Source organism: Macrobrachium rosenbergii, chromosome 9, assembly GCF_040412425.1.
Source record: "Macrobrachium rosenbergii isolate ZJJX-2024 chromosome 9, ASM4041242v1, whole genome shotgun sequence".
Classification (NCBI taxonomy): Eukaryota; Metazoa; Arthropoda; class Malacostraca; order Decapoda; family Palaemonidae; genus Macrobrachium; species Macrobrachium rosenbergii.
In genome coordinates, this window is record NC_089749.1 from 21925162 (window position 1) to 21940161 (window position 15000).

A 15000-nucleotide genomic window follows, 5' to 3' on the forward strand; every position below is an offset into this window, starting at 1 on the left:
TCTCTCTCTCTCTCTCTCTCTGCCAGGCTGCTACCTTAGCGTTAAGAGCAGTGCAGGCTGCATTCCCTCCGGAGGCTAAATACCTCATGGTTATGCAAGTGGCGTGACGGCGGGAAGGCCAATAATTGCATTCAGCCTCCAACGCCCTGGACTAATCGGTTAATTGCTCGTGGGCGGCGAAGCAGACCCTATTCCTACTTTTCCTGAAGGAAATGAAAAACCTCCCGAGTAAAGCTGCTTGTCTCTTTAAATCTGAAGGGCTTCATCTCCCACCACAGGAATTTATAAAGGTAGAGGTTATTGTTGGGTTTTTGAAGTTACCTGTTTCTGGGTGGTGTTGGAGGTTCTCCTCAGGGAAACCTGAAGCTGCGCGATAAACTTGGCGTCACTGGGAGAAGGTGTTACGGGTTTTAGGGAATTTATACACACAGACATATATATATACATATATTTACATCTATTATGTACAAATACATACACATACGTATGTATATATATATATATATATATATATATATATATATATATACATATATATATATATATATATATATATATATATATATATATATATATTATTATTATTATATATATATATATATATACTGTATATAATATGCATATATTATATAAAAAATATAAGTGCGTGTATGTATGTTTATATTTATATATATACATATATACATATATATTATATTTGAAAAAATATTTATAAAAGCCTTACGTACAGAAAGCATAATCTTTTTAGCAAAAGTACAACCAACTCAAGATTTTATATTTTATTAAGAAAGTAGCGTAAACCTCCACATAAAGTTTTCATTAGCCTGACTACGTAAAGCTAAGTTTACATTAAGTAATCTCCTATTTTGACTGTGCAGTGGAGAAACCCTATATCCTTGCATTTGAGTCAATCCAAATGCATAAGTGACTCACATTAAGCTTGAATTTCCCATCATTCCTTGTAAACATTTATACTTGTCACCAAACAATGACACTTAAGACAAGTGTCAGGTGATCACTTAGGCAAAGATCTTCAAGTAAATCAAGACATAAGCAAATCATCACAATAGAGACTTCCTTGAAGGGTCATTACGTCTGGCAAGTCTCTGGGAGAAACAATCAATTATCATTTATTTATCCACTTTCATCTTTGCTTATCGTATTGTGGTTGGCAGAAGGTATTCAGTAGTTGAACTTCTCTCTCTCTCTCTCTCTCTCTCTCTCTCCTAGAAATAAATCAATGGATCCCAGCATTTGCATCAAAAGAAATACACTGCATGAAAGGGGTCGTTCTCTCTCTCTCTCTCTCTCTCTCTCTCTTCTTTCTTCTCTCTCTCTCTCTCTCTCCCTCTCGTAGAAATAAATCTATGGATCCAAACATTTGTATCAAAAGAAATAATGTTAATGGTTGGGTCGTTCTCTCTCTCTCTCTCTCTCTCTCTCTCTCTCTCTCTCCTCTCTCTCTCTCACCGCCAGCGGAGAATAGAGTCTTTTATTGACAATCTTTACCTGGTAAAAATACACAAAGGAAACATTATTCTCGATCAGAAAGGGAGTCTTTTATCATAACATGATATCCACGTGCCCCAAATCTTAGCAAAATTCTCTCTCTCTCTCTCTCTCTCTCTCTCTCTCTCTCTGTGTTTGTGCGTTTGAGTGTAGCGTTTGAGCGCATATAGCGCGCGCGCGTGTGTGTGTGTGTGTGTGTGTGTGTGTGTGTGAATGCAAACTGCCTCTTTCTTCTTTGCAAGTTAAATACAAAACAAAAAACCCAAAACATTTCTTTCGAACAAATACACGAATATGCAATTCATGTTTACAAACATAAGCAGAAACTTCGCTTGAAAAGTACTTGTGTATGTGTATTTAAGGCTTATACACGAATAAGTTTTCGTTACGGGCATGTGAAGTGGGCTTATACACAAATGGACAGAACATACGATTCGCAGAAGCAAGTTATACGCAAATACAACTTACACATCTACACACACACACAAAGAAAACATTTATTTTAAGAAGCTTAAATGTGTTCGAGCTCACACACATATACATTCACAAGAGCTTAACACTTCCCTTAAACACATATTATTATGACACAAGAAATGCTGACCCATCCAATGTATAAGCGAATTTTTTGTGAATATTTCAAATTTGTCCTTTTACCATACTCCTTTTTGACTCATACTCTTGCTGTCTGTTGCAAGGTAAAAGGCCTACATTCTTAAGTCCACACCCCCTTTTATCCAATCTATCACGTGCTATCTTACATTCTAATAATTAGTATAATATTCTTTACTATACATATACTTATGAAGCTGGGTTACGTAAGTAAGTTACTCTATTATTATTCCTATTATAGAATCTTCTATACAGCATAGTTTCCCTTTAGTTGGTATATACTTGCAACGCCGGGTTATATAAGCAATCAAATCATTATTATACAGAATCATAAAAGCAATGATCATTATTCGTTTTTCCGCATATGCATTTTGAATTATCCAGAGAGTACGTTTAGCAAATAATCATGAATTCACTGAATAAGAATAAGCACGACTGCAGAAAAATCAAAGCCAAAAGTGAAGTACTGTCAAACACGGACAAAAGTAGCAAATGCATAAAATCATCCAAAAAAAACTTACGAAGACATATATATGTGTGTATATATATATACATATATATATATATATATATATATATATATATATATATATATATATATATGCATATATAATATATATATATATATATATATATATATATATATATATATATATATATATATATATATATATATATATATATATATATATATATATATATAAAACATGTTTGTAATAAATAAACTCTATTTGTAATGTGATCTTCGCTCTTTTTAATGGAGGTACATTTTCTTCTTTTTGCAGCATCAAGAGAAACGGTGATACAGCACCAACAGCGACACAGATCTACTTCCTCAAAGCAACTTACGATGTGAGGCATCGAAGGCTTTCTATGACAAATAAGTCACCGGCCAAATAACAACAGAGAACTGCTAAAATGAGCGCCCACTTGAAAATCTATGGATCTGGAATCTGAAGGAGGACCTCATTCCACAACTCATCCCGACCACCTGAACCGAACAGCGATGGGTACCACGATGGAGTTCGCCTTTAAAGTGGAGGAATTCCGGTCGGAGTTGACCTCGAAGGTCACCGAGGAAACTGACAGCCGCCCCACGGCGGAAGCCAGGAACGTCGGTCACGAGGTCTCCCTGAAGGTGGAGGCGATCCGGGGGATCCTGAAGAGGAACGACAGCGGCGAATCCTGCAGCTCGAGTCCCGGAAGCAGCAGCGAGAACAGCGACTCGATCTGCAGCAGCGTCAGGAGCGAGGAGTTTCTTTCGGACGTCGACAGCGACTCCTTCCTGGACTGCGGGCACGACGACTTCCCCTTCTGCCACTGCCTGGACGAGAAGGTGGGCTGCGCCCAAGGGTTCTATTGCGAGCACGACGACTTCCCCTTCTGCGACTGCCTCTCCAGGGCCGCCAACAACCAGACCAAGAAGACCAGCATCCGCTTCAGGCACGGCGAGAGTCGGAGACGCCGAGGGTACGACATCGGCGCCTCCCTCAGCGCCTTCCGAGACGGCGGTCTCGAGGTCTTCGACGAGACCGAGGAGTCCGACTTCCAGGAATCCGAGACGGAGGCCGAGACGCCCAGGGGGCTCGAGACCGAGGGGGACTCGGACGATACGGAGGGGGCGGGGCCCGATTCCGAAATGGAAGGAGCTGTGGGGTATTCCGAGAGAGAGCCGGAAGAAGCGAGCTCCATGGGGCTCCTGGCGCCTCCTGGGCAGTCCCGGCGGGCGTCCATAGTGACGTGCAACAGCAGGAGGGCCTCGTTACAGCCCAACACCGACCCCATCAGGATAGCCGTATTCGGAACGGATGGCGTGGGCAAGTCAGGTAAGTGGGACGATCTAATAGATATATCTTAAATCGATAATCTTAGAATATTAAAGGTGTACTTGCTCAGTTTTCTTGTTTCTATGCTTTATATATATATATATATATATATATATATATATATATATATATATATATATATATGTATATATATATATATATATCATATATACACATACATATATATAAAACATATATATATGTATATTAATATATGTGTATGTGGATGTGTGTGACTTCGATAAATATTAAGACGCATACAACACAAAACGACAGAGAGAGAGAGAGAGAGAGAGAGAGAGAGAGAGAGAGAGAGAGAGAGAGAGAGAGAGAGTTGAAACTAGGGTGTAGTTATCATTAGCAATCACCAATAACAATAACATTCCTATGTTATCAATAATCAGTCAAATTCTCATCAGCAATCGTTGCTAATGATCACACGATGCTTATTAGCAACCTCAGCTATTGAGCTCACATGCCTCGTTAGGTCACGATGACGGTAATACTGGAAGGTTATATATGATCAGCAATTCTAATTACACCCACAGACAAATAGTAATCAGCACAATTCTCATTAGTGATTACTGATAACGATCATATTCAAAGGTTATTAATGATCGACAAAGTTCATATTAGTTATTAATTACAGACGTTACAATCAAAGGCTAATATTCTTATTAGTTATTAATTGCAGAGATTACAGTCAAAGGTTAATATTCTTATTAGTTATTAATTACAGAGATTACAATCAAAGGTTAATATTCTTATTAGTTATTAATTACATATTACAATCAAAGGTAAATATTCTTATTAGTTATTTATTACAGAGATTACAATCAAAGGTTAATGCTCTTATTAGCTATTAATTACAGAGATTACAATCAAAGGTTAATAACCCAAACAACGATACAAACCACATTCAAACGTTATTAGCCACTAATAATAATTGCATCCAGAATTTAATAACGAACAAAATTCTCGTTCGCTACCAATGAAAATTACATCCAGAGGTTAATGATCAATGAAATTCTTATTAGCTACCGATGGAAATTACAACTAAAGGTTAATAACAATCAACGAATATCTCATTAATTAATTACATTCAGAGGGTAACAGCGATCAACGAAAATCTTGTTATCTACCAGCGAAAGTTACATACGGAGATTAAAAATGATCATCGAAATTCTTGTTAGTTATCAATGAAAATTCCATCAGGAGGTTAATAACGAGGAACCAAATTCTTATTAGGTATCCCGAGGTTGATAACCATGAACCGTATTCTTATCAGGTATCCAGAGGTTGATGACCATGAACCACGTTCTTATTAGGTATCCAGAGGTTGACAACCATGGACCATATTCTTATTCGGTATCCAGAGGTTGATAACCATGAACCACATTCTTATAAGGTATCCAGAGGTTGATAACCATGAACCATATTGTTATTAGGTATCCAGAGGTTGATAATCATGAACCACGTTCTTATTAGGTATCCAGAGGTTGATAATCATGAACCACGTTCTTATTAGGTATCCAGAGGTTGATAACCATGAACCATATTGTTATTAGGTATCCAGAGGCTGACAACCCTGAACCACATTCTTATAAGGTATCCAGAGGTTGATAACAATGAACCGTATTCTTATCAGGTATCCAGAGGTTGATAACCATGAACCACGTTCTTATTAGGTATCCAGAGGTTGACCACCCTGAACCATATCCTTATTAGGTATCCAGCGCTTGATAACCATGAACCACATTCTTATAAGGTATCCAGAGGTTGACAACCCTGAACCATATTCTTATTAGGTATCCAGAGGTTCATAACAATCAACGTAACATACAATAGCGACCGCTGAATACGATCACACTGTAACCTCATTACCAGTCCATAAAATCCTCTTTACCCTTCTCAAGAATAGCTTTGGAAGACGCAGGAAATGAACTGAACAGAATCGGGACAGCAATCCATTAGGAGATGTCCATCGGCACAGTGTTCTTCTTGCCTTTTGTCCCTTCCTGAGAGAGAGAGAGAGAGAGAGAGAGAGAGAGAGAGAGAGAGAGAGAGAGAGAGAGAGAGAGAGCAATCACATGATGGCTTTTTCGCATTTATGCCTCTTCGAATATACACGTTCCTGTATTATTTTCTTATTATTATTGTTATTACTATTATTTGTGTACCTGTAAAGGAGCATTCAAATCTTTGACAACAGAGCCATCAGAACTAATGTTGTTGATTCAGTATAACGTTTCCCAAGACAAATAAGTCTCCTCAACTTGATATTTGGAGAGAGAGAGAGAGAGAGAGAGAGAGAGAGAGAGAGAGAGAGAGAGAGAGAGAGAGAAATTCAGTCAATCAAGAGTTCGTTACTGTTCCTGAAGGATTTAGAATATTTAAAAGAGAGAGAGAGAGAGAGAGAGAGAGAGAGAGACTCAGCACCTTAAAATTTATTTCACTGATTTGTTCAATACATGTTAGAGAGAAACATACAGACATGCAGGGATAAGAGAAGACAACACTCTCTGCACTAAATAATTATTTATCTCATTTAGTTTTCCAGAGAGAGAGAGAGAGAGAGAGAGAGAGAGAGAGAGAGAGAGAGAGAGAGAGAGAGAGTATCAAAACTTGACGACACCCCTTACTAACTTTCCTTCTTTGATTGCCTCGGGAAGTGTCCAACCTCCTCTCTATGTTTCGTAAATTCGGAAGGAAATTTGTCTCTTATTGGATTTCGGGTGTGTCTGTAGAAGAGTCCCTTTTACTGAGGATATTCATGTCTGTTATTTGTCATATAATTAATTCATTACATTTGCTCTATCTATCTATTTACTTATCTATAAATATATATATATATGTATGTGTATATATATAGTGTATGTATATATATAATATATATATATAAAATATATACAGTATATGTATATGCATATAATGTTTGCACGCATGTATGCATTTTTCGATGGTATATATATATCTATGCATACACACTCTGGGTATAAACTTGTATATGTTTGTATTTTTACTCTTCCTTATGTGTTATTATGGCACGTATATATGAACATAAGAATGAAATTAAATTATTTCAAGTAAAATATTATATGAATATGCTCTTATAAATATATATATGCACGTGTCAGAGCGTATTCTCTTGACTGAAGAGAATACGAAAATGTGTATGTATGTATGTATGTATGTATGTATGTAAGTATGAATAAAAAGAAATTCTTTGCCTGGAATATGAAACAAACGGGATTCACTTCCAGCAATGGAAACAATAATTATCAATGCCAATACCAGAGGCTCTTGCCTGGCTGGCTATCATTCACTACCCACTTCCCCCCAAACCACCGGCCCTCTCTCTCTCTCTCTCTCTCTCTCTCTCTCTCTCTCTCTCTCTCTCTCTCTGCAGCTAGGTCCAATCTTCGCTCCAGTTCTGAGAGTTATATGACGGGGAATTAGTCAGCTTCGCTAATGAATGGAAGCCATTAAGACTTCAGGAGTGACGATCCTTGGAAAGGCTGGTTGAAGGAATGAGTGGTTGCTAATTAAACGAGGCGACCATTGACTGGTTGCTAAACACACGAGACGACCATTGGGAGATCGCTGATCACATGAGGCGACCAATGACGGGTTTACTGGTCGCTAATCATGCGACGCGACCAGCAAAAGGTTGTTAATCATCTAAATTGGCCAAATGGAGTCTTGCAAATTACAGGAGACAGCCTGTGACAGCATGAGAGAGCCATGATTCCTTATTAACTCCTTTGTCCCAGGACAGCAAAATCCAAATATCGACACTGGGTGGAATCTTCTTTATATATAAAAGTGAATGTTTATGTGTTTGTCCTCTACAGAAATCCAAACTGCTTGACAGACCCAGACAAAATTTGGCAAGCAGCCCCTATGTGACCCCAAGAAGATTATACCTCAAAATCAAACCCCTACCCCCGTGACAGACATCAAACACAGACATACTGAACGAAATTTTCGTTTTTTATCAATTCTGTCAGGTTTTCCTTCAGGTGCTTTATAGGTTGATGATCACTTTTCGGCTGAACACTCCAGTTTTTCTTCCATGCCCCGTCAGAGGTATGATTCCCTGCAACAGTAAATCCCCTATAACATCAATTTCTGATCAGAATTTACGTGAATTTTAGTTATAATTTATGACAATTATTAATATAATTGTTAATTACCTCGATAAAATCAACATTGAAAACCTATATCGATAATTTCTATAAACAGATACGATCAAAGAGTATAGAGAAGTAAAGAGAGGACACTCGTGCCTCCTCTTTGTAACTGCAGGCGACGGTGGCGCTTCTACCGGCGGACGCGTAATTGGAGTTGGAAGATGCCAACAACATGACAGGGACATAGTTCTGTGCTGCAGTAAATTATCGTAATTCAAAAGGCCTGAGTTATGATTTTTTCGATTCCCCCAAAGACAAGGAAAGGCGAGTGATATGTTTTCAGTTACATTTTATCAAAACTAAGTTCACACTAACGAAATTGCGAGATATGTTGATGGTTATTCTCTCGTTGTTCCTTTGACTAAAGAGTATACTGTATTCTAAACTCTCTGCTTTGGTTGTTTTATTCACCATGCTTTGTCTAGACATTACAATGGTTACTGGGTGTTGTTGTAGCGAATCAGGCATTCTCTTACTGCTCAAGCTATTTCATATAGCAGTGTTTGTTTGTTTAATTGGGTATTCCCGGAAACTCTGTCATGATCGCTTAGATTTCATCTTTCTTGAGTCTTCTTTTCTTTGGGTGGTCTTTCTTGATTCTTCTTTGGGTGGTCTTCTTTCTTGATTCTTCTTTCTTGTCTCTTCATTCGTTGTCTTCTTTCTGGTATTGTTACATTATTCTTCATCTGCTCCTGTTGTCACACAAACTTTCCTGTAAAAATTGAGCACTGGTGGTGTAGTGTCGTATGAGGAGAAATGTGCTAAGTGAAAGTTTGTTTAAATTATTTAATTATTGGATATCTAATTAATTCATTAATTTGGTTGATATGACACCCTTCCACAAACTGTCAAATGCTCATGATGTGGGATGTATTGTGTGTTGATTTAATAGTACACAGACTTTGCTGAGAAGATGGATCAATTGTTCAACTGTTTCAATAGTGGAACTCGTATCGGTAATGCAAAAATGCGACATGCCACGAGTCTGAAATCAGGTCACAAGGAATTTCTAGTTAACTGCCTCACATGGTTGGGTGGTATCAAATCACTTTGTCCACGAAAGCTGCCTGGCCTCTCTGGATGGGAGATGGCAATCAAAGATCTGTCACAGTTGTAGGATGAGTTACATTCAAAATAAAAGCTGTCTTACCTATTAACCAACAGACTCAATCAAGATTGTCTGGAGAATTTATTTTCAATAATTCGGGGGGAAAGGTGGGCACAGGAACAACCCAGATGCATTTCAGTTCAGGAGTGCAGTTCGCCAAGTCATGGTGGATGTTATTATGGTTCCAAGTGCTTGGTAACTCTGAACAATACAGGGACTTCAGGTTGTGCAAAATCTGCAGTGAATATCATACATTTCTCTCTGCCAATTCCTGTATCAGTAGAGTCAGTAATGACCCTCCCTTGGGGAGACTACCACTCGAGGAATGCAATGTGTTAGCATATATCACAGGTTTCATTGTACGTAAGATTCGTACAAGGTTTGTAGAGAGTGCAGGACATAGCTTCAAAGTACTCTTGATCCACACAACCCTGTTCATGTTTTCCTTTCCAAGAAGACTTATGGAACACACTAGGAAAGGAGCTAACTGTGCCAAGTACAGTCCTTTGCGACATGATTACTGAGATGGAAAACGAGTATAGAAAGATGGTTTCTGACATTTACTACATAAGCAGAGTTCACTACAGACTTGCGACGTTCTTGGAGGGGGAGATGCAGGGAAAATTTTTAGCTTGTTCTGTGTGCAACTGCAGGTTCTTCATTGTCAACCTCTTTATATGCATCCGCCTTCATCACACTTTTAAAAGATGCAAACAAACCTCTTTATATGCATCCGCCTTCATCACACTTTAAAAGATGCAAACAAAAGTCTTTTAGTTGCAGGTCGAAAGAACCGAAAACTCATGAAGGTCAGTCACCTGCGATACTGAAAACGTATACTTTCAGTGTAGGACCCAGATGTACTAAACATACTTGCGATGTCTTAAGTTACGATGGTGTTTGTATCCTCATTTTTCTGGCTTTCCTTGAGATAATATTCCTGTTTTCCAATTAATTTCTGAATAATATTTTTAGAAACATATTTGTATTTGTCAACAGTCGCAGAAAAAAGTTTGAAAAAAAATTATTACGATCTGGTATGTGATTATGTAATGTTGAAAAAACCTTAAAAAACCCAAAAATGTAATGTAACGAACAAAAACTTAACTTTACTACATCGTAAATGTCAGTGCATCCGGCCCAGTATAATAAAATGAAGATCTCAATTTCAGTATGATAAAATAAAGTTATCAATTTACAACGGAGGAGTTTTACTTTGTCTATAGTCTAGCCTGATATATCTTATAAATAAATTTATTTATTTATTTATTCATATATTTCCTTTCATCCATAATTTCAACCTTTTGAATGAAACCTGGTTTAGTACCAGTAGTTATAGATAAAGAGAGGATAAGCTGTTTGTATTTACTCATTTTTTCCCTATAGAATATTTAAATAATCAATCCAGATTAGTGCATTGCTATATAAATAATAATAAAAGATCAGAGGATAGTGTTACAAACCACAAAAGTGCTAACAACCGTCTTAAACATTAGTGCGGTGTATGCCAGCACAAACAAATGCTATCACAGTTTACGCGCTCGCCGTCGGATGGCGCCACCAGTCCCGCAGTTACAATACTGATTAAGCCCAACATGCAAAGTGTACGGTATTTCCTTTTTTTTCTATTTGTTCAAATGCGATTTTCCTCATTAATTCGTTCGTTCCGTCTTCGTTTTTACCTTGTGAATTCGTTATAGCGACTGCTTCATAACATTACAGTGACGTATTTCGTTATAAAGACGGTTTAAATGAAGTTTGGAATTAATTATCGAGCAGTTTGGCAACAACACTTCATTACATAGTTGGTGTTCACGAATGACTTTGGTGGGGGCGCGGCAGCTAAGGGATTGGGAGGGTAAGGGATTTCTTCACGGTGGTTTTGAATAATAATAATAATAATAATAATAATAATAATAATAATAATAAGAAATAATAATAATAATAATAATAATAATTTTAACTTAATAAAGTTCTAAGAAATTTGCAGTCACTTGCATGACATGACTAATAATAATAATAATAATAATAATAATAATAATAATAATAATAATAATAATAATAATTACAACACACAAAGCACTACACCCAAGAGCAAATACAGACAGACTATATATAACACGAAAGGAAGGGGGGAGAGGGCTGCTAATAGAGGACTGCGTCAACATCGAGAGCAGAGCACTGGGACAATATCTGAAAACCAGTGAAGACGGTAGCAAGGAGTGCATGGAAGAAGGACTGATAAAAATAGACGAAGACCCAGAAATATACAGAGACAGGAGAATGAAAAACAGAACAGAGGAATGGCACAACAAACCAATGAACGGATAGTAGATGATGCAGACACAAGAACTGGCCAGCGATGAAACATGGCAACGGCTACAGAGGGGAGAACTCAAGAAGGAAACAGAAGGAATGCTAACAGCGGCGCAAGATCAGGCCCTAAGAACCAGATATGTCCAAAGAAACAATAGATGGAAATAACATCTTACCCATATGCAGGAAGTGCAATATGAAAGACGAAACCATAAACCACATAGCAAACGTATGTCCAGCGCATGCACAGAACCAAAAAGAGGCATGACTCAGTAACAAAATCCCTCCACTGCACTGGAGCCTGTGCAAGAAGCACCAGCTATCTTGCAGTGATAAGTGGTACGAACACCAAGCTGAGGGAGTGATAGAAACGATCAGGCAAAGATCCTCTGGGACTATGGTATCAGAACAGATAGGGTGATACGTGCCAATAGACCAGACGTTGACAAAATCAAGAAAAAAAATATTACTCACTGATGTCGCAATACCATGGGACACCAAAGAAAGAGAAAAAATTGATAAGTGTCAAGACCTGAAAATCGAAATAAGAGGGATATGGAATGTGCCAGTGGAAATTGTCCCCATAATCATACGAAAACTAGGCACGATCCCAAGACCCATGAGAAGGAATCTGGAAAAACTAGATGCTGAAGTAGCTCCAGGACTCATGCAGAAAAGTATTCTACTAGAAATAGCGCACATAGTGAGAAAAGTGATGGACTCCTAAGGAGGCAGGATGCAACCTGGAACCCCGCACTATAAAAACCACCCAGTCGAATAGGATGATTGTGATAGATAAAAAAAAATAGTAATAATAATAACAAATGATAATACAATAATAGTGATACATTTCTTTTTACAGAAAGTCATAAAGTGATGAACTGTAGCACTAATGATGGTAGTCCGTAAAAAGGAAAGTTACTGATGATCTGAGTACAGAGTTTTTCCGGGCAGCTCCAGGCTGGTCAGCTAGTCTTAAAAAAAAAGCTAAAACTTCACTCACTTCTCGGTAACGAACTCCTGACTGAATTTCTCTCTCTCTCTCTCTCTCTCTCTCTCTCTCTCTCTCTCTCTCTCTCTCTCTCTCTCTCTCTCTCTATTCATTACATTTAACATTTGCCATCTCAAAATAAACACATCTGGAATACTCCACAGTTATGCCTCCAATACAAAGCACATCCGAGAAGGCCCCTCCTCTCGTGATGGGGGATGTGGGGTGAGTTCAATTGAAGAGAAGTGTAGGAAGGGTAAATGAGGTAAACAAAAAGAAAGTCTGACCTCCTGGGCATCTGAAACAAAAAGAAATAAGTCATGAATGAGGTAAACAAAAAGGGCATCTGAAACGAAGAGAAATAAGTCATGAATCAGGTAAACAAAAAGAAAGTTGGACCTCCTCCTGGGCATCTGAAACGAAGAGAATTAAGTCATGAATGAGGCAGACGAAAAGAAAGCTGGACCTCCTCCACGGCATCTGAAAAGAAGAGAAACAAGTCGTGAATGAGGTAAACAAAAAGAAAGTTTGACCTCTTCCTGGGCATCTGAAACGAAGAGAAATAAGTCATGACTTTAAAAAGACGAAAGAGCCCCTGCAAGTTGCGCAATCACAGTTTCACTCAGATGCTTACTCGTCAGATTAGTTTCCTGTGGAAGTTCCCAATCAAAAAATGCATTTCGCAATTCAAGTTCCAGCCTTGGTTGAAGGCTTTCACGTGCCTTTTCAGGACTGTGGAATTAATAAGCCTTTAAATGAAGCAATTTTTACATGATTCTATTTATTTTTGTTTTTGGTACCGGAGCAGAGTTGAAACCATTCAGTGACCTTAGCAATCCTAGCTGGTGTTGAAACTCTACATACGAGGAGGGCCCTCTCTTACTAGATCTTAATGGAGCAGTAACCAAAATAATAGCTTTAAAGAAACTTGAGAAACTTGATAAAAAAAATTTCTCTGCGACTTGCTGACACAGAATTGTTCACAACCTCCTCCCATTTTGTCAGTCAAATGCTCACACAATGAAAATTTTAAAATTATGTGGTTCAAATCCTAATAGCGACTGTTATCTTCTCTCTCTCTCTCTCTCTCTCTCTCTCTCTCTCTCTCTCTCTCTCTCTCTCTCTCTCTCTCTCTCCATATTACTGAGCAGGTACAGATCTATGCACTTTCCGAACATCTGTAGTGCCAATGCCAACCCAAGTAATGAATTATGTGCCAAGGCTGACAGCTGACTATGAGATGATCGGGGGAAGAAAGAGAGAGAGAGAGAGAGAGAGAGAGAGAGAGAGAGAGAGAGAGAGAGAAGAGAGACGTATTCCGACAAAATACATGCCACTTTATCATGATTGAAAATGGAAGGGCTTCGACGAGGTAATCCTTCAATCAATCACCTCCACGCAGGTAGACCCATTCATCAAATATTCTCTATCCCTGATATATTTCAAATACTCATTGCTCCTCTCAACAACCTGTCTGTCTGTCTCTGTATGTATGTATATAAGTATATACTTGTGTGTGTGTATGCATATGTATACATATATGTGTGCGTGTATGCATATATATATATATATATATATATATATATATATATATATATATATATATATATATATATATATATATATATATATATAGATATATATAGATATATAGATATTATATATATATATATATATATATATATATATATATATATATATATATATTGTTGTAATTTTAAAACAGGTCTTGCTAGATAAAGGAGTATGCTAGATGATACACAACTTACCTTAATTATCACAACAATCTGGACTCTGGCCTTGGGAACAGCTAAAATTACAAACAACACACACACCTGAAGGACTTCTTCAATAGGTGGGTGATTAGAAAAACTCTGGGGTTTAACTTAATTCATTATATTTACAAAATAAAACACATCAGAAGAATGGTAGCATCATTCTGGGGTAATGAGGTGAGAGCAAACGACGGGGAATTTCCAGGAGGGAATACAAATGGGTTGCCAGCTTCAAAAGTTGTTGAAAACGAAGTAGCGAGGGCCGCTACGCACACAGATGATACGCAGATCCACAGTGAAAACTCCTAACCTGTAATTGAAACACTTACTTACTCAGCCGAAACTAGTACTGTAATGAGGGAATCGAGGAATTGCACAGAAGATGCCTAAACTGAACTCGATTCCAGTGACTCGAACATCATACGATTACGTTACTCTTCTCGGAAATGCTTTGCAAATTAAACAGCACAAAATATAAAGCAGTACAGGCCTCACTGTAATTATATCGCACTATGAAAAGAAAGGAAAACAGTTGGAGGCGAATAGGGAACGTGGCTGACGAAAAACCTTAAATCCTGGTACATTACCTTTCATTAGGTGCAGAAGTTTTCTTATGAGGGCCAGCAAGGGGGAGGGCAAGCAAGTTAATTTACATCGAAAGTTACTTTGGATA

The 15000-nt window shown here is 37.8% G+C and overlaps 1 protein-coding gene across 2 annotated transcripts in view; it reads left to right on the plus strand.

Annotated features, from left to right (window-relative positions):
- LOC136841566 (uncharacterized) overlaps positions 1–15000 on the plus strand; it is a 185893-nt gene that overhangs the window by 49705 nt on the left and 121188 nt on the right. For both annotated transcript variants that reach the window (XM_067108547.1, XM_067108548.1), the window contains exon 3: positions 2904–3944. In XM_067108547.1, coding sequence (XP_066964648.1) covers positions 3059–3944 — 886 coding nt within the window. In that variant the 5' untranslated portion in view covers positions 2904–3058. The remainder of the gene's footprint in view (positions 1–2903; positions 3945–15000) is intronic.